At 41.1% G+C, this 20,795-nt stretch overlaps 1 protein-coding gene across 1 annotated transcript in view; it reads left to right on the top strand.

The window, feature by feature from the left end:
- CD109 (CD109 molecule) overlaps positions 1-20,795 on the top strand; it is a gene marked incomplete at both ends in the record, with an annotated part of 77,126 nt that overhangs the window by 288 nt on the left and 56,043 nt on the right. Inside the window, 4 exons of the mRNA XM_080615988.1 lie at positions 56-216; positions 16,127-16,155; positions 19,618-19,848; positions 19,994-20,119. Of these exons, the coding sequence (XP_080472114.1) occupies positions 56-216; positions 16,127-16,155; positions 19,618-19,848; positions 19,994-20,119 (547 nt within the window). The remainder of the gene's footprint in view (positions 1-55; positions 217-16,126; positions 16,156-19,617; positions 19,849-19,993; positions 20,120-20,795) is intronic.

The following is a 20,795-nucleotide window of genomic DNA, read 5'->3' as shown; positions in this document are numbered from 1 at the left end:
GGGGATTTCATTTCACTCTCTGCCCTTTCTCTCTCTGCCCGTTTGGATTTTCCAGCCCTACGTTCCTGGTGGCAGTTCCCTGGAACATCAGGCCTGGAGCAAACGTGAGTCTTGGGATAGCCCTGCTGCCGGACAGCCCAGCCCTGGTCACCGTAACGGGAGAAGTGATCAGAGATAACGAGACCATCTTGAGCAGGGAAATGGTCTTTGAGAAAGGTAAGAGAGTGGAATTGGCCTGGAAGGATTTAGATTTGCTGTCTCCCACAAGTATTTCGTTGCTCTTAAAATATCACAGCTTCTAAACGGTACTAAAATAGGAACTTGATTTTACCAAGTAGGAGTCACTTCTGGGAAAACAATCTTGTATTCTGCTGTCTCTGTCTGCAGGTAGGTGACTGCGCTGGATAGTGAGCGGTTGCATGGGTGTGCTAGCTCACTGTAAACTCTGAAAATAATCAAGTAATAGCAAAGTGGGATGGATGTGGGGTTTCTGAGGAGTCAAGAAGTACTCTGGTCAATGTAGTGTGGCCACTGAAGAAGAAGTACTGGCAGAGGTGCTCACTGGTAGGCATGTTGTTAAGGTGCAAGGTGGAAGGGAGTGGAATAATGGTAAGGGTGGAACAAACAAAGTGATACAGCAGCTGGAGCTGGTTGCTTCTCATGCCCTAAGAAAGGGAAGACATGAGGACAACAGGAAAATGGAGATGACTGTGTCAGATACCATTACTTGGAGGCTCTGTGCATTTGCAGAAACATAATTTTTCAAGGATCAAGAACTAAATTGTGGGACAGGTTGCAGATTGATGATAAGTAAACCTTGGAACAGACTGTGGGCAGCAGCAGAGTAGTGGTGGCAGCTCTGAGTAGTTGGAAAACTGAGATATCTTTGTCATTGCCGCTTTTTATAAAGGGCATCTGGGAACAGAAGCATAGAGATGTCCTGCTTGAGATTTTCCCTCATGAAAAGAAAATATTTTTGTCTGGATAATCCAGCTATTGGACTGCTCGTAGCATGAAGCAACATAAATGACACCCAAGCTCTAGCTTTTTATTTGTCAGAAGGAGAGTCTGGGAGCAGTATAAAGTCCTAAAAAAATCTACCCTGCTATAATAAACTTTCTTCTTGTTGGTGTCAGCTGATTTTTCTGGAATGTCTTAATGTAGATGCCTTAATTGGAAGCATCACATCTTCATTTCAAAGCCTTCCTGAAAACCCACCTCTCTTCACAACCTGTATACGCTGAGGCTTTGAGTGTGATGAAGTGCATTTGACCAGATTAAAAAATTCATGGCCCCATATGCAGAAAAGCATGTCTGACCCAAACTCATCTGGCTATTTCAAATACTCTGAAATAGTTTTCCAGACCTGTGCCTTGGCAGGCTTTACTTCAGGTTGGGTATTGTTTATCCACTCTAATTTTATACTGTTATCAGATGTATGTCCTCCGGCAGCCAGTGTAAAAGCATAATCCTGAGGCAAATTTTCTGTCGTGCTATGGGTAATTAAAAAAAAAAAAAGTCAATAAGTGTTCATTCCTGATTTAAATCAAATTTATGTGCCTAATCTGTTAGCATACACATCTAACACTGATAGTTGTGGTGATGTATGCCTAAGGCAGTTACTTTAGGAGGACAGATTTGCTGTCATCTAAAATCTGCATGCAAATGAAACGAGAAGGCTGTTATGCCTATGGTCCTTTATCTCAAGTCTCCATAACACACTACATGCCATATTTAGATCGTGCTTATGCAAAAGTGCAGACCAAGCCTATTGGGCTAAACATGGTGGAGGAGTCAGCAGTGGATAAAGGAACATTCTTACTCTGTGAAGAAAATAACTTCAATGTATTTGTTACGCTGTTAGTAGTGAGCTTGCCTCTTTAATGTCATCATTCCTCCTCAAACCTTTCCTGACAATTTTTTAATAAAAAACCCCCCAAGAACAAAGCAAACCCAAACCAAATTATTTAGTGTTTCTAAAAGAAAAACTGTCTTTTCTTCCTCTATCTATGCTGGCTTTTATTTCCTCCTTCTGTTCTGCTTAACATCAAGTTCAGTGAGCTTTCCATGAGTTTCAGCCTGTGTGATGTTGTCTTTTTCAACGTTAAAAAGCAGACAAGCAACTAGTAATTCCAGGCGTGTGACAATACATGGTTATCTCTGTCTGCACAGCGCACAGACAATGCTTGACACTAGGAGTTGCTGAAGTCAGAGTGACGGTGGGTGATAGGAACAGGAATGACACTTTATCAGGCTAGATACAGTGAGGAAGAAGAAGAAATGCTATAGTACATTGCTTGAAATGCACGGATTTATTGCTAATTTTCAATCTTTTTCCTGCCTTTTAAATATGTATTTGATTTTTCCATGCTTTTTTACTTGATAAATAGAACAGGGAAAAAATAAAAAAGGTGCTGAGCATGTAGTGGATTTCCTTTTGCAAAACCCCTTAAAATTTAGTATGTGGCCATCCATTCTTTAAAGTCAAGTTACATAATTTGTTAGTCATTCGTTCTCTGTGAACAAATTCGTAAGCAGAACTGTTATGGGCCAGGAGCAAGGGAACTGCCCTGTAACAGGATGTAGTGCTGAAGGCGTGTATCTCGAAGTGATTCAGGAGTGGATACTCTGTTGTGAATAGGGTTACTCAGAAAGAAGTTTGTTAGAACAGGATTCTGAAGCTTTGAATTCTTCACTGAAGAGCAAAACAACCTTAAAATAAGATATTGTTGTAGCTGTGTTAGTCTAAGAATGTGACTGAAGGAAGATTGAGGGAGGTTTTATTAGGCCAGCTGTTGCAGATGAAGGAAAAAACCTAAATGTATCTCCAGGCACACAAAATCTTCTCTAAATGACATCATTCCTGCATATATTAGTGTGCAGAAAATGTTGCTTTATCTGTCACTTGGGCATTGGTTTACGCAGAGGGGCTTATACAGTGGTATTACTGTTCCTGTGGTGCACATGAGTTTGATGACTTTTATTGCCATATGTGTCTGGGCAGAATAAGTATTAAGGAAGGCAGAGTGTAGCTGCAGTTGTTGACTGTGCTGAATAACCAGAAAGCTGGAACTGATCGCCTGCCTTGGTCATGCTGCAAATTCAGTGGCAATGTTTCCTAAGCTGGCTCAGTTATACTCTGTATTTTTCCTTGCATGGTGACAGCAAAAGCAGGGGATTAACCTCTTTGAAAAACTGATCTGACTGAAAAATAAAGTTTTGATTTTGTTGAATATTTGTTTAGGCAGACAAATTCCCTGCTTCAGTGTGCAAACATTTGTGTTGATGGAACTGAGGTGGGCACAGAGTTGGGAACTGGGGACAGAGGAAAGGCTGAGGACAGTGTTTTTACTAGAGCTGTTTAATTTTGCAGGCTGAGTTCAGCTGAATATCTAAGCACAAGAGTTATTACATACCTGTCTGGCAAAGTGCATCTGCAGTTGCTGAAAGTTAAGGATGCACGCTGGTACTCCAGCAGCAGCTCGGTATGGTGCATGGACTGGTCTAAATTTCTGAGCTAGTTTTGTAAAAGGATCTTGTTGAATTAAGGCACAGTTATTTTTGTTTATATAATATAACTCTTGCTTTGTATAAGAAATAGAGTGCTTGCCCTCTTATGGTTGATAAAATATTCACTGTTTTAATGTTACTGGAAGTAGAATTTTGATAGCTGAGTGATTCTTAGGAAATGGTCCATTAGAGAAAGGCTTTAGCAGTGGAGGTTGGTTCACATCTTTGTCACGGTTTTCATATCACAAAGGGAAAAGAAATACATTTATTAATAAATGGCTACTTTTCATTCTTTGGAGTGAGGGAGAAAGTGTGCATGCAGCATGCATTTAAAGAAGTGCTGATATTTTGAGCTTGTCTCAATACTGCACAACCCAAATATACTGAAGCAAGGGAGACTGTTTAAGACCTATGTTTTGGTACAGAAATGAAATTAATTAGATTAAATGTAGTGAAAACAGACCAACTCAATGTCTGCAAGAAGGATCTTGTTGCTGCAGGTAAACTTGTGAGCAAGCACAACTGAAAAAAAGGACAGTGTGTCACCAGCAGAGAGTATGTTTCCATTGTCTGCAGCAGACTTCAGAAAAACACAGAACACTAACTAAAGCTGCTTCTGTGCACCGTATCAAGCCTTGACACATTTTCTGTGGAGACGCAGTATCAGAAGGATCCTCGCCCTGATTGAAAATGACTGCAGGAGATAACAATGGCTTACGTGCAATTTGAGCTGTTAGGTTTTCTGGGTCAACAACAGAAAAAATAATGATGGGAATAATAGGCAAATCAAATTTTCTGCATGAATGGCTTGATTTGCAGTGATTACAATGAAGACTGATTCTTGCCATGCATATTTATCCAGTCATTGATCAATAAAGATGTAGTTTGCATTGGCAAGAAGTGTTGTCTTACAGGGTTTGCTACCCAGACATTGCACTGTGTGTTAGTGTATGAGAAATCTTACACGTTATTGCGAGAGCTTCTGAAAAGTCTGTCTTCCTTGCTGGTGCTAGAATGATTTGGAAAGAGTAAGTAGCATATAAGTTGAAAAACAAATCAGTTTTAAGAAAAGCTTTCATATGTATTGAGGTGTCATCATTTACCTGACTGCATGAAGGTTTTTAATTCTTAAGATTTAGTTAAAGCTTCTGGTATTTAAGGTACAACATAATGTATTTAAGTCATGGTGAGTGAAAACTACTTTGTGAACTGAAGAATCTGGTTTACAATAATATGAGTAGTTTGGATTCTCTGTAAATTTTTTGTTAATTAGTTTGCACTGCTTTTCTGTACTTCTAGAGGGGAATAAATGTACTTGTTGACAGAGGTTACTGAGCTAGAGCATGGTTAATACTCAGCTAGGATTTACAAAACATGATAGAGTTTGTGAGAGCATGTGTCAAGCTCAGACATGTAGTGATCATCCATATAGACAATGGGAAAACTGCTTTTACCAGAAGGCGTGTTTTGCATATTTAATGATACAGTTCTGACTTTGTTAGTATGTGAACCAGTAAAATCAACCAGGAATAGTAAGTTGTAAAGTAACAGCTAAATGGGAATGAATGGCCTAAGTATGCCAGTCACTTTTGTTAACCTTGAGTTGCCTCTGCACCTTATTTCAGAATAAAATGGTGGACTGGTAATAACAAAATCTGTGCTGAAGATCTACGTGGTAAAGGGTTTTCCTGGCAGTTCACTGAGACAGCTCCTTTCTGCCCAATTCTGCATCAATGCCTAAAAAGCCAAACAGCTAGAGACCAGGAGTCCCATGATTTTGCATCTGTAACCTACACCTCAACATGTATGTGTAACTATGCTTCATGAAAAATAAATTTTCAAATAGTCAGCACATGCAGATAATCTGTGCAAAATCAGAATTAAGGGAAAGTTTTTTGGAAAGGATGTCTTGGGGCTGGATCCAGAGACAAGGGAGCTAGTAGAGAAGAGGGTGATCTCTTATGAACTTTTGTATTGATGGAGAACCTAGAAGAAAAAATTCCCAGATTTCTGTGTCCACTGTTGAATCCATCCAGGCTTAACTTTACTTTCAATTTCTTTATTTCCTCCACCCCAGCAGCACAGGGGGATGGGGAATGGGGATTGTGGTCAGTTCCTTACACCTTGTGTCTGCTCCTGCTTTCCTGTCAGGGGAGGACTCCTCACACTCTTCTGCTCAAGTGTGGGGTTCCTCTCATGGGAGACAATCCCTGTGAACTTCTCCAATGTGAGTCCTCCCCATGGGCTGCAGTTCTTCAGGAACAGGCTGCTCCAGTGTGGATCCCCTGTGAGGTCACAAGTCCTGGCAGCAAACCTGCTCCATCATGGGCTCCTCTCTCCATGGGGCCACAGGTCCTGCCTGGAGTCTGCTCCAGCACAGGCTTCTCACAGGATCACAGCCTCCTTTGGGCATCCCCCTGCTCTGGCAGGGAGTCCTCCATGGGCTGCAGGTGTTGATCTGCTCCTCAGTGGATCTCCATGGGCTGAGGGGACAGCCTGCCTCACCATAGGCTGTACCATGGGCTGCAGGAGAATCTCTGCTCTGGTGCCTGGAGCAGCTGCTGCCGTCCTTCTGCGCTGACCTTGGTGTCTGCAGAGCTGTTTCTCTCACATATTCTCACTTCTGTCTTTAGCTGAAGTTGCTGCTTTTTTTTTTTTCCCTTCTTAACTGTGTTGTCCCAGAGGCTCTACAACCGTTGCTGATGGAATTGGCCTTGGCCAGTGGTGGGTCCATTTTGTGGCTGGCTGGAATTGGCTCTATCAGACACAGGGGAAGTTTCTAGCAGCTTCTCACAGAAGCCACCCCGTAGTCCCCCTTGCTACCAAAACCTTGCCATGTAAACCCAATACGGTAGGCCTTCGCATGAGATGGAAGTAAATTGTGGAACTCTGTGTCCCAGGTATAGTTGATGGAAAATGGGATTGCACAATTTCATGAGAAGTAAGTCCACCAATGGCTGGTCCAGTATAAACCCACTGATTTTGGCTTTTCAAGCCCTAAGTCTCAGATTGCATAGGCTGGCAAGACTATGCCAGGAAGAGTCACTGTGTACTACTTCTGTTTTTATGCTGTTCAGATGTCTGTTGTTGACTATTGCTGAAGATGGGACCTTGGGCTAAAATGACTTCTGGTTTGACCCTGGGAGTCTCTACTGTGTTCTGGAAAGCGTTTGAAGAGAGATGGGAGGAATTGGGGTGAAGTGTCAGGAGAAGTGTGCTATGCACTTGGCTGTTACCCTTCAGGTACAAAAAAGGTAGCTTTAAAGAGAAAAGGAAGGGAGCTAACAGTGGAGCTCCAGATGGCTCAAGGGTGGTGTTCTTAGTGGTGTCTAATTAGAAAGAGATCCAAACTGAAGTGTTGAGGGCTTGCAAGTACCTGCAGAGGCAGGAAGCGGTTGGGAAATTCGTGGGTCTTCAGTCATATACAGGTGACTTCTCCTTGAGACTCTCATGACTATGTACACTGCCAGCATTATGGATTCCAATGCTCAGCTATCCCTGACTACCTGCTTTTGAAGGCAGAGTTGAGATCCTGTCTGCAGAGGTTGTATAGAACATGGCAAGAGATTGTGCTGGTTCACTTGGGTTCACTGTAGTCCAAATAAGTATGTGCGTAGAAAACATGGCCAGGGATTTATATTGCCCGTATTTACTAATGAAGAAAGTCTCTGGTAATGTTTTTATATATCTAAATAATTCTGTGATCTCAGAAATGTTACATGGCTTTGTCATCACAGACTCTGAATGCATTCCAGAAAATGGAAGAAAAACGATATGAAAACAAACCTCCTTCTTTCACTCCCTTTTAATAGGAAACTTAAATACTTCCTGAATGCTTTATTTGCAGTGGATGAGTTTCAGAGGTGACTTGGCTTTAGAATTTAAAAATAGAATTTAGAATTTTGCTCCAGTTGCAGCAATTGATGTGATGAGGGTGGTACTGATAATTCCAGATCTCTGGCATAGACAGGCTAAGCCACATTTTGTCCTATTATGATTCTCCTGTGTTTTAAGTCGGAATAAAAACTGCAGCTGCTTTAATCTGCAGTAATAGTGGCTTTTTCTGTGTTTATTTTATGGACAGCAAAGTGGGTAATAATGGTGGCCAGTAGTGCCTTGAAAGCAGGATGGGCAGAAGCCTGTGAGATTGTGTGTTTGTGTATAGTCACCAAGGGAAAACTAAATGAATGAAATTAATTTCCCGTTCAGTTACGTAAAAGGCTTAAGGCTGACATTATTCTGAATTTTTTGTGTAGTTTCATAGACTGGATCTGCTGTCAAGAAAGGTTTCTTTGTAGTATTAAAAAACAGCTGACAGCTGTAAATGTGTAATTCATGGGAATATAGTTTCTTTGGGTATGGTAGACAGTGATAATGTCATGTGCATGACAAAGAGTCCATGGATAGTTCTTAGAGGCCAGTCTTGGGCAGAAGCTGGAAGGAGCCTGCACTTGTGTTTAAGCATCTGGGATGGTATCTGCTGGATATCTGTCATAAGGCCTGTGATTAAAGAGATGATTTAGTTTTAGAAACATGAAGCCGTTTTGTTTTCCTACCCAGCATGCAGTGTCTCAGATAAACCACAGAGCATTTGAGTACTGTGTTCTTGCAACTGGCAGCTCTATGATCACTCCGCTGACAATGGAAATAATAGTATAAACCATCAAATTGATTGTTTTACTTTAGGACACTGAGCAGAGAATTAAATGACTGAATTAGGACCTAAGTCTGAAAAGACATTGGAAGGGCCGGTCGGCAGGAAACTTGGTGCTTGCTTGTGGAAGGGACTGTGGATGCACTAGGGCAAGGGGAGGGTTGCCTGGCATTGGCAGTGTCTGTCTGTCTGGGTGGGTGGGAGATGGTGTTTTTCCTCAGGGATGGATCTGGCAGTGCTGGTGAGAGAAGGGCTGAGGTGGTAAAAGAGACAAGCAGGAAGGTACCGTGAGTCCTTTGGTTGTGAAGTAGAAAGACACAGGGAATGCCACGGTGAGGCGGTAGAGGAGAAGAAGGACAGCACTCCTTCTCTTCATAACTTGTGGTAAATCAGTATCTATTCTGTTCCGGCCATGACTGTTTCTGCTTGTGTTTCTTATAGTTGGATTTTCTTCCACTCTTATGATTGTGGAGTAAAACCAGACTGGAGAAAAACCTTTGGATTTAGCTGGAGAAACTATTTTTATCATGAATTGTCCTGGTTTTCAGGAGAGTATCCCTGCACTCTGCATTGTGGACAAAAGCTGGAAATTGTTAGTGACTGCAAACTGTGGTAAAACGTGGCTTTAACTGCAAAAATGTCTGTGCCTATTGCCTGTCTCTCGTCCTCTAGAGCTGAGCTAGCCTGTCTCTTGACCAGACCCTCAGGTGATAAATTCTGATCCATGTCAGATTGTTTCTTCTGTCCCTTGACGCCTTTCCTCATAGGCAGCACTGCTACCCTGCCTCTCTTTACCTCCCTTTATAATTGCTTAGTGCTTTTACCCACCAAAATTGCAAAAAATGACTGAAAAGACTAAGGGGTGGTGGAAATGGGGAGTAGGGTAATGGGTGGCTGTGGAGGGAAGTGTATGTAGTGCTGGCAGGTATATGCCCCTTTGCTGCAGGCCTGTTGGCTTCATTTAGCTTTGGATGTCAGCCTGCGTACTGCTGTCCACTAGCAATCCCTATTGCATGCATTTGAGTGCTGTATTGCCCCTCCTTCTATCGTGTGGCCCAAATTTAGCCATAACTCAACAGCAGTGGCTCACACTATGTATTTTTGGCTACTTGCATAACTAAACAGTGCTAATTTGGGTCTTAATTTTAGGATAATAGATGAGGACTATAACACATTTAAAGAAAACTCTGAACTTGACAGATCTGCAGGCCTTCTTTTACAAAGGAAAAAGTATTTTTCACTCCCTGAACAGTTTTGACCTTGGTATTTATGCTTCATTTTTTTTTGGAGACACTAAAATAGTATGTATTTTGGATAGGAAGAAAAATATGGGAGGGCATGGAAGAATATTATTTTTTTACTTCACTGATGTGAGTTTTTTGAAATAGACTCCACAGGAGAAAAAATTCCATTTACCAGTGCAAAGAATATGCTTTCCTGTAAACATTTCCTAAGCATGGGCATATGAACACAGCTGCCAAAGAAAGACGTGGCATCATTTCAGTAAATCAGTCTGTAGTGTTTCCAGTTACGTTTTTATTTTCTCACACAAGACTAAGAAGGAATGAGGACTTAGGTAGAAAAGGTTAGGTGAGAAGGTCTGTTTTTAGTGATAGTTGCCACATGAGCTAGAATATAGTCAAGACCTGCGTATGTGTGAATTAGAGACTGAAGTGCTGCTGTACTGATTTATATTAGCATAAGCTCTAGCCCACTGTGCCAAGCCGTACAGTCATTTTTCTGGAATCTCTGTCCTTTTTGGGGAGTGGAAGATGAAACATTTAGGTGTAGTCTTTTTGCTGGTGGTGTCTGCTAAAGAAGGTTAACATAAGTTTCTGGGTCCAGGTCAGGCCCATGCAATGGGAGACACGTAAGATACCATGGTTTGTGCAGCTCTCCATTAGGTCTAAGAAAAACATGCATGTGTTTGCTCTGTAAAATTTTTTCCTATTTGCTTTGCTGATAGCAATACTATTAGACCTTCAAAAAATGGCATGGTGGCAAGGTACATTAAAAAGATGACTTAATTTCCCACTGCTGTCTGTACTAGTGACACGTCACTATCACACTGCCTTTGATTTCTCTTCAGCTGGACTGTCCTAAATGCCAGGGACTCTTAGGAAAAAGAGGCAGGACAATGTGGCATTTGTTGCCGTAGTATTTCCATGTGTTTCCTCAATGCGATATTTATTGAATGAATACAGTACCAGCTTCAGGAATTCTGTGAGAGAAATGATTTTGTGAGTGACGAGGAAGGATATTTTTTCTTGAAGGATCACGTGACTTCTGTGGTGATTTGTTTGTTGCTTGTTTCTTAGCTTTTCCGCAAGATGAGTCTGAAACAGTCCACTGAATTTTTCCTGCCTCCCCTCTGCAGCTAAGGCATGGCTCCCAGCTGGGAGTTTTCTTTAACTAATCCCTTGTGATAGCAGGGACCCGCGCTAATGCCTGGTCTTTTCCCTCTGTGGCCCGTTGCAGGCATGCTGGTTAGTCCACAGCTGTGGAGAGCAGATGTGACGAGTCAGGAGGAAGCATTTTGTGGTCTGTGAGGCCCTGGTGTGGATGATATAGCTGTTCTGTGCTGCTTTCTAAACCTACTTCTGCTGCCTGGAGTTGGTTACTTGTAATTGTTGGGAACTGTATTTAATAACTGAAGGGATCCCATGCAGGGATGTCCCCAGGGGTTGACAACTGGTGCAATTTCTGGGGACAGTGGACTTGCCTGTGTAAGTTATGTCATGTGTAAATTATGTGGAAGTGTTGCACACTGCATGTAGATAAAAATGTCTTGCTGCATGACAGCAGAGCAGTGCCACATGTGGTTAACTCCTTATAAACCCGAGGTTGCCATATGATTAAATATAGCTTTAACTGATCAAGTGGGCAGAAGAATATGGTGAATTTCAGCAATTCAGCATTGGCATTGTCCTGGTTTTGGCTGGAGTATAGTTGTTTTTCTTCCTAGCAGCTGGTGCAGTGCTGTGTTTCAGCTTTAGTCTGAGAACAATGCTGATAACACACCAATGTTTTAGCTGTTGCTCAGTAATGCTTACTCCGATCAAGGACTTTTCAGTCTCTCATGCTCTGCCAGTGAGGAGGGGCACGAAAAGCCGGGAGGAAGCAGAGACAGGACACCTGACCCGAACTAGCCAAAGAGGTATTCCATACCACAGAATGTCATGCCCAGTATATAAACTGGGGGCAGTTACCTGGAAGGCCCGTATCGCTGCTCAGGTCAGGCTGGGTATCCGTTGGCAGGTGGGGAGCAATTGTGTTGTGCATCACTTGTGTTTATTGGGGTTTTTTCCCCTTCTAGTTTTATATTTTCTCCCCTTGTTATTTCCCTTATCATCATCATCATCAGTAGTAGTATATTATTGTTATTGTAAGTTATTAAACTGTTCTCCTCTCACCCCGTGGGGTTTACATTCTTTCGATTCTCCTCCTCATCCTGCTCGGGAGGGGGAAAGGGCAGGGGGTGAGTGAGCGGGTGCGTGGTGCTGCGCTATCAGCTGGGCTTAAACCATGATAGGCATAAAGGAAAGATTTTACCTACAGCTCTTGCTTGAGCACACCTGAAGCCATCTCTGTGTGTTGCTGAGCAGAGCTCCAGGGAATTGATTGCACCTTGGTAGTCTCTGAGAACATGGGAAAATCTTGCATGACAGGGAAGTTCACCACAATGCCAAAGAGTTTCGGATCTGCCCAGGCTGCGCAGTTCCTAACAAAATAATTATGTAGTGACATGAATTTGAACATTACCTCATGGCCCGGAGCCTCTTTTATGATTTTCACTGGCTGGGAATGAGACGGTGCTCTGAGCTTTATCAAGGCAGCCACGGAAACTGTAGCTGCCTAACACTGCTTCAGAAGGTAAATACTTTTTGAGTTGCACAAAGGCAAAGCTACTGTGATTTAAATCTCCCTTCTACCCAACCACTTCCCCCTCTGCATCAGGGCTGTATCTGGCTCAGACATGATGTTACATCTCCCGGGCTTGGGAACATGGAAGAAACCCAGGATTACCACCTTAACGTTTCTGTCATTTGCATGCTAGTTGATCTCAAAATAGGTGGAGGCAAGCAGGCACTGCCCTGGTGAGAAAACTGCCAAGTATTTGCCATGTTAAGTGAAAGGTTGCTTTGGAAGCCGTTAAATGCTGCATAGAGCAATGTGTGGTAGTCCTCCCCTCCCCAGTGCGAGGGCTAGGTGCTCTGCCCTTGCACTGTGTGTATACTAGCATGTTTGCCTTGGTGTAGGTAAAGATGGAAATAGAAGCCCTGTGATGCGGGCTATGGTATGAATATCAGATTTGTGTTTCCCAGTGTACTGAAGTCACTGCTATAGCTATTGCTCCAGTTAGCTATGTTGGATAGATTCAGGCTATTGTAGCAATACTTACCATGTCCATATCTGCTTAGACGTGAGATAAATAAAACTAAGTTCCTGTTTCTTTCAGCAATGATGAAGTTTTTTTTCCTGGTGACTCAGTCTCATGGCTTGTGGTCATACAGAATCCAGTTTCAGCACAGCCTTATTTTGCAGAGGGATGGGAACCAGAGAAGGGTTAGGCTTTTATTATACAATTGAGAGAAATTTCAGGAAATAGTTTTGTGTCATCACTGTTGGTGATAGTTGAACTACATCCAGCCTCTTTTACCAGTAAAACATCATAATCTCTTACAAAAAAAAAACCAACTTCCTAATTAACAGTAATTCTGTCTGTCCTGAGTTAGGAAGATGTAAGTTTTCCTTTAGCTAAAATGATGTCTCTTTTAGTGCAGTTGTTTGGGCATGGAGTTGTTTGGGTAGATGGGAATAAATACATCAGTGAGTCTAGAGGGATTTACATTGCCCAGCACCTGATTTGTAGGCAGGACTATGTAATTCCTCTCCTGTAGCTGGAAGTTGTCCTGTTAACCCTGTGTGCTAAGCAAGCTTGGCTGAATGCGGGTCTCCTTCCCAGTATGCAGTGGAGCAGGGTGCCCTCTCTGCTGCCTACTGAGAAAAGTGTGCGTTTTGCCTCAGACTCCTGTTCGGAAAACCTGAAAGGTTTGTGGTGTTGCTCAGCCAGTGACTGCATGGACTGCTTCTTGAGTAGAGAGACGGATGATAGGAAAAAACCTGTGGTTTTAATGGTAGCATAAACATGTTGTGGAAAGAACTGTGTTGCTTAGGGCTGATGCCACCCATCCCCATTAGGCTTTTGAATACCAGAATGAAGTACTGGAGTGTGCTACCCACAGACTTCGTTTGTCGGATGTGAGTCATTTGGTTTAACCCAGGTTATAATTTGAATAGATGGTACGTGCTGGATGGGATTTTTAAGTTAGTGCTCTGGCGGTGGCCAGGACAACCCATGTTCAGTCCATAGAGACTTCTGTTTGTCACTGTCAGAGGAAAGAAATCTTTGACTTTTAAAATTAATATTTATTGGACTTCAAAGGTCAGTGATTGCTTCATCTTGAAATGGTTTTATGTCCAGAATCAAGAAGGACGTAAATTAAATATATACTTTTTTTCTTACTCCATGAAACAAATGAGTAGGTATAGGTAGGTATAAGATAGGTATACACCCATTGCTCTTTAGGAGATATAAAAAGCTGTGACTTAATGCAAATAGCAAAAGAAGACATGGGTCAATTTGAATCAGCAGTGTGCCCTGGCAGCCAAGAGGGATAACCACATCCTGGGGTGCATCAAACACAGTATAGCCAGATGATCAAGAGAGTGGTTGTCCTGATGCGTTTACCTTGGTGCAGCCTCACCTTGAGTACTGTGTGCAGTTCTGGGCTGCACAATTTAAGAAGGATGTGGAGGTACCCCCCAGTGTATCCAGAGGAGGGCAACAAAGCTGGTGACAGGTCTGGAGGGGATGTCCTGTGAGGAGCAGCTGAGGACTTTGGGTTTATCTGGTTTGGAGAAAAGGAGGCTGAGGCATGACCTCAGCTCTCTACAGCTTCTGAGGAGGGGAAGTGGAGAGGGAGGTGCTAATCTGTTCTCCCTCAGTGATAGGATGCATGGGAATGATTCAAAGCTGCAGCAGGGGAGTTTCAGACTGAATATTAGGAAGCTCTTCTTTACCAAGAGGGCAGTCAAACACTGAAACAGGCTTCTTAGAGAGGTGGTCAATGCCCCAAGGCTGTCAGTCTTGAAGAGGCATTTGGGCAGTGCCCTTTGTTACATGCTTTAACTTCCAGTCAGCTCTGAAGTTGGACTAGATGGTCACTGTAGGTCCCTTCCAACTGAAATAGTCTATTCTGTTCTGTTCTACTCTGTGCTATGCTTCTCTATGCTATGCTACTCTACGTTTCTCTATTCTATACTACTTTACTCTATGCTACTCCACTTTACATAATTAAATAAAAGCTGTGGCACTAGTGGCTCCATGATGTAATGATATCCAGGATCTTAACAGCACATTTATTTGGATTCTATAAATATCTGCAGACCCATTATCTAAAATAGTTAAAATACTATGTCCTGTTAACCCACATACATTAATATATTGGTAACATATTCATATGGTGATGTAATGAAATGAGGATGGTTAATTCTGAGTGCTCCTTTGCTTAAAGGTGGTAAATCCTGTGCATGGTTTTGAAAATTTCAGCCTTTATCTGATCCTGCAGAATCAATGGAAAACAATAATTCATGAGGAATAAAGGACTGAATAGATGGTAAAGGTGTTTCAGTCTATGTGAATGTAGAACAAAAATGTTCAAGTGGATAACCTGAACATCAGCCCCCACCAGACAGAGAAGTAACGTTGCTGTAGATTGGATTTCATACTTTTGCAGCTCTTTGCATGTTCCATCAACCGTGTAAGGGAGGAAGGGTTGGAGTGGTTGTTGGGGCTGAGGATTGGTGCCCAATGGAGAAGCAGCTTTAGGTTGTTGTAGAGGTAATGGTTGAACATAGACATGCTGCCACAATGCTGACTTTGTTTCATAGCAGTGAAACCACCAGGTAAGAGGATACTGCTAGAGGGAATGGCCAGGATTATTTTTTTTTTTTGCCATTTTGCTTTTCTTTTATAACATGGGGTTTAAAGTATTTCTCTCTTTTATTCATTCAATAAAAGTTGTTAATCTTGATAAAAATGACTGCAAAAAGTAGTCGCCTACTAAACTGCAGAGGAGATTAATACAAAATATCTTGGGTTTCTCTCACATGTGAAGGAGTTGCAAAATCAACTTCTTTGCAGAGGCAGGTGGATGCTTTGATTGTAGGCCAGTGGTATTTAAGAGGGGAGTTGTTCCCAAGGACAGCAGTACCAAACCATACTGTTCTTGTTCAGGTAGTTCCTGGCAGGGACACCATTGGTACCCTCAGACCGTTATTTAAGTGGAGCACTGCATTTCAGTTTTTCTGGGCTGTTCTGGGTGGTTCTTAGGGGATTTGAGATGGTAGTGATTTTTAGATTGTTGCTGAATCTAATAGCCTGGTGGTGGTGGGATTATGTGTCTGACTGGGGTACTGGGATTCCCCCCTGCTGGTGTGCTTCTGGGCCTGCGGTGATGGATGTGTGACAGTCTGAGTACTCCCCTGGAATGGGGCTGGGTGTTTTGGGGACCCTCACCTGCCATCCTTCCTTCACGCTCCTTTATATATCTGTGGAGATGAGCTGCTTATCCCGTAACCTAATGGTGGCTGACTGTAGCCTTAACAGGACTTGGGAGGAATAAATGTGGTGAATGAGATGCTGAATGAAGTATAAACACAGTGTGCTAATAGTGACTAATGCAGCAGTTGCTTCAGGCTGTGTATTTTTAAGTTTGCTGCCAAATGCTGTCTGGGCATTAATCAGCTGCATCAAGGGAATTTGATTGTCCAATGGGTTTTACAGGCACATAGGAATGGGGGAGGACCACTGCTCTTCTAATTAACCTGTTAATGTTGATGGTTTGGCAAGTTTTTATAAGGCTTCTGACAATGTGGTCTTTCTTCTTTTTTGTTCAGATTCCTTTGGGACTCTGGTTCTTCCAGTAGTAAGTATTTCTTTCCTCTTTCCTCAGAAAATGTTGACTCTAACTTTTCATCAGTTGGTGTTGATAAGATGATGTATTTTGTGTGTGATCCTAGCTATTTTCACATTCTCACATGAGTGTATTTACTGACTAGTAAACCAAGGAGTTTTCAGATCAAGTGCTTTGCAGCTTCTTATAAGTAATTAGAGGATTTTGGAGGTGACTTCCAGCTTCAGCACATGCTATCATAGAACTTGAACACAGAACTTTGCTTTGTTTTTTCTTTTTGACTGGCTGGTACCTACATCTCTATTTCAGACACACCATAAGGGCTAATTAGAGCTGAAAGAATTGTGCAGAGCAATGACTAAGAAATATTAAAAAAGAAATATGTTTATGCACAATCTTCTTCAGGATTTAGAAATGCACATTCAGTGGGAATACATAGTAAGCTAACTAGCCAACAAAAAAGTCAAATATTGAATATGAGTTAAATATGTCAAATATGAATATCAGTATGAATCCTGAATTTGTAATCCGGGATGTTCATTTTGACAACACGATCTAAAGAATTTTGTATTTCTGTTAGGAAAAAAATTTTACTAAAGTATTTTCTTAAACACCTGTAACCCTAAGTATCCTTAAATCCAGTGGGTTTAAATTCTGATCTCAAATAAACTATATCTGATAAAATAATATGGAAATGTTGGATGGATAGATGGTTAATCAATGACAATGAGCAGCTCACCATTATGATGACAACTAGGTTGAAATGCATCTGTGTGAACTGTAAATTAGAAAACATAGAAAATTCAGATAAAAAAAAAGATTAAATTAACAAGTTCTTTAATATAATCTTACCAGGTCTTTAAAGTGTTCAAGCACCTAAGACTAGGTGAGGTGAATTCATCCTTTTCTCGCCACTATCTGATGTGATGAAAGCTGACTCATTTTTTAATAGTAAGATTTTTTTTTCATTTCTGTAGTCATGGTAGACTTATGTTTTGACCAAAGTGTAGTTGGCTGGTAACAGAAGGTGGGTTTCAGTTTTTGGTTTCAGCTGTCATCTTTTCCAGAGTGACAGTAGCTCCCTTGTCTGAGGTACTTGTGATGGTGGCTGGTGTGGTCAGGAGACATACATGAGGTGACCTCTTTCTCTCTTGCATTAGGAGTGCCAAAATGGGGATAGTAATAACATTCACTTGGGGGATGTACTGACTAAGATAAAATATTTTCACAGCATGTTCCTACTACCTGCTGTTTAAAAGATGTCTTGTTCATATTTGGGTTGAGAAACAGCCCTTTAGAGAAATAGTAGGTGGGGCTGGAGTAAATAGTTCTTTACCATGATTGTAACAGTGATGTTATGGAAGTGTTGTATTAGTGCAGTTTCTGTTAGCATAGATGTGTGACCCAAAAGGGTTACTTTGCACCTCAGCTGGCCTAATATACTACTGTGGCAATGCAAACTTCATTGCCCCTAGCTTTTACATCAAGAAACCTACAACACACAGTTTTGTCACTATGCTGCAGTAAGGAAATACCTTTTGAAATATAAAAAGTATAAAAATCAAGGAAGCAACCCCATGCTACTGATCATTATTTACGATAGGAAATAGATACAGCAGAATGCATGAGGTTTCTACATAGCATTTACAGGCTTCTAAAGAAGATATCAAAGACAGGCTTTTGCAAGTATGTTAAAATAATGGTGCAAATATACAATTCATTGCTGTGATGAGACAAAACAAGTTTATTTTCCCCCCATTTTGATTTTGAATGTTTACAATGGTTGCTGGACTTCTTGTAGGGAGTCCTGTCTGCTTTTTAGGGAATACACCATCTTTAATAAATGGTAATATTAATAAATGAATTAATTTTGAGGTAGTGTTTGACAGATGCAGTAACTAAGGCTGTTCTTCCTATTTAATATATTCCAGAATACTTGGCATGGAAGCTGGGGAATGTTGAAATATGTGAATCATATGTTCTTGGCAATGTGTATACAAAATCCTGTTGAAGAGAATGCAGAATCTATTTCAGTGGGGAGCTTTGCACCTAAAATTTAGTTATATAAGTCCAGATTTTAAATGGGGAATCTCTTCTTTCTGTATCATTGTATGCCTGCTCATGGGTGAAAAAGGGCCTGTTTATTTTCCTTCTGTCTGATGGTTTCTTTCCTGTCTTGTTTTTAAAAACAGAAAGTCAACAGAGAGGGATGAAATGTAGTTGATTCTTCTTTATAGGTAAACACACAGAAACGTATTCGATACAGACTTTTACATCTACCTCATTTATCAGCATGTGACATTTTTCCCTGTTTGGGAATTTCCGTTACCTCACTGTGTGCTCTTAAAATGAGTTTTGACAGCGCAGCAGCCTTTCATTATAGACCTTGACAGGATACTTTTGAAGTGCTGTGCCTGGTGAGTTAACAGCTGTAATTTTCATTACCAGTGCAAGAGGAGTTTTTCATTTCCATATGTTATGCTGAAAAATGCAAGCCTGTCTGTTTTAGTTGTCTTGACTTCAGAGGTTTTACTCCAGATTTACTGTTGTAACTGCAAACAGAAGCATGTGATGCTTAAGCTTTTTAGCAGAATTGCTTGCTGAAATGAGCTATGTGTTGTGTTAAAACCCTTTTCCTTCTTCAAAGAGATACTCCTAAGCAGATGGTAGTACAGAAGCCGGCATCTGGGCTTAGGTGTCCCTGAGGTCATTCAGTCTCTGCTGAAGCTGAAATTCCCTTGTGCTGCAGCAGCTCTGCTTCAAGACTTTCGACCCCTGTGGCTGGGATTCCTCCCACCTAACTTTAAGAAATGAACTGATGCATCTGAATTATGAGCTGTAGAATTTTCGGTCCACTGGAGAGACACAGAGAGAGACCTTTGCATGCTCATTCTGATCTTACGTGGTCTAAATTTCCTTCCAGTGATAGCTGTCGGTGTTTACTGCCAGCACTGAAGGAGCCTTCAGTGTCTGTCCTAAATAAGCTAACCATACAAAATGTCTCTTCCTGTGTTCCTTAATATTTTGGGAAGAATAATTTTGTTACTTTCTAGATGAATAGAAATATGTGCTGTAATTACATAATTATTAAACTGAAATGAGACAAAATGAATGAGTTTTCCATTGAAAACCAGAAAAACCTCACTTCATGAGATCTTCAGTCTGACTTTTATTTTTTTACCACATAGGACATGAAGCTAAAGCTTATGAAAAGAAGTGCAAGGTTTTCTCTATGTCCTGCTCTTTCATTTTTGGAAAATTCATTACGAAAAAGTGATGAAGTCAGAAAAATATTAGCCCCCAAAATAAACCCCATAAAATTTCTAACGAACTATGAAAAGAAAAAAGAGAGGATGAAATGTACTCCTGACAAGTTCAGGAATATCTCAGATCTTTATTTCAAATGCTTTTGGAATTATAGTATCTTCAAGCATATTTTGGATACTTAATAGAGAGTCATCATTTTCTTTATAGCTGCCTTTGAACAGTCCTTCTGGGAATTATGAATTACTGGTGGAAGGCCATGCTGATGGTCGGCGCATCTTCTCTAACCGTACCAGCTTGATGTACATGTCAAAGAGCATCTCTGTATTCATCCAGACCGATAAATCTATTTATAAACCAGGACAAGAAGTGATGTTTCGGATTGTCACCGTCTTTCCTGATCTCAGACCTTATAAAGCATCTCTGAATATATATATCCGCGTAAGTACCCACAGAAATCTAGTTATACATTGGAATTCGTCATATGTTTCAACTTTATGTTACAAATAAAGTTCAGATGTATTGCTACCTAAGTCTTGCTAGCAAGACTACTCATGTTTAACATGCAGCCTGACCTTTCTTCTAGGACCCCCGGAAGAAATTGATTCAGCAGTGGTTGATGGAGGAAGGTGATTTGGGTGTAGTTTCCAAAAAATTTCAGTTATCAATGAACCCTCCACTAGGAGACTGGTCCATAGAGGCGGAAGTGAACGTGAGTATAACATTGCCAAATTACAGATTTCATTTCTTATGGTGCCTGTGAATAAAGCTGTGTTTGCTTTGGTGAAGCAAACCCAGAAATGAACAGGGACCGTGAGATGAGGTGATCCTTCTCTCATGACAAACCCAAGATACTATGCAAACCTCACAAGATTTTCAGTAGCGTATGGTTTTGTAAGGAAAGATATAAAAACCCCATGCGTATTTTATCCTAAAGTCTGTGTTTTGATTCTAAAATACAAATGTTATTTAAAAAGTGAGGAGTTTTAATATAAAAGAAAGATATTGTGGAGGTTTTTTTTGTTTTTTTTTTTTTAAGTGAAATGTCCTTATGTTTATTTTATAAGCAAATATACAGAAATTTATTGTGCCCTGCGGTGCAGCCAGTCACTGTCTCAAGGGATGTGGAATCAAAGGCTATTTACAAATCTCTGCCTAGTTTTAGGGGTGTTTCAGCAATTCAGAATGACTGAGGAGTTACTGAGCTAAAAATGACTATGCAGAATGAAAAGGATAAATAGTAAAGCAGAACTATTGCATAACAAAACTGGTATGATCTAGTTTGCACATTGCCCTTGATAATAGTTCTATCAGTACAATCCTTTAACCTTCACACTCCTCATACACCGTGGAATATGTTGCAAAAATAGCTGTTCAAAACTCTGTGT

Source organism: Psittacula echo, assembly GCF_963264785.1.
Source record: "Psittacula echo genome assembly, chromosome: 4".
Classification (NCBI taxonomy): Eukaryota; Metazoa; Chordata; class Aves; order Psittaciformes; family Psittacidae; genus Psittacula; species Psittacula echo.
This window is presented reverse-complemented; position numbering and strand designations above follow the sequence as displayed.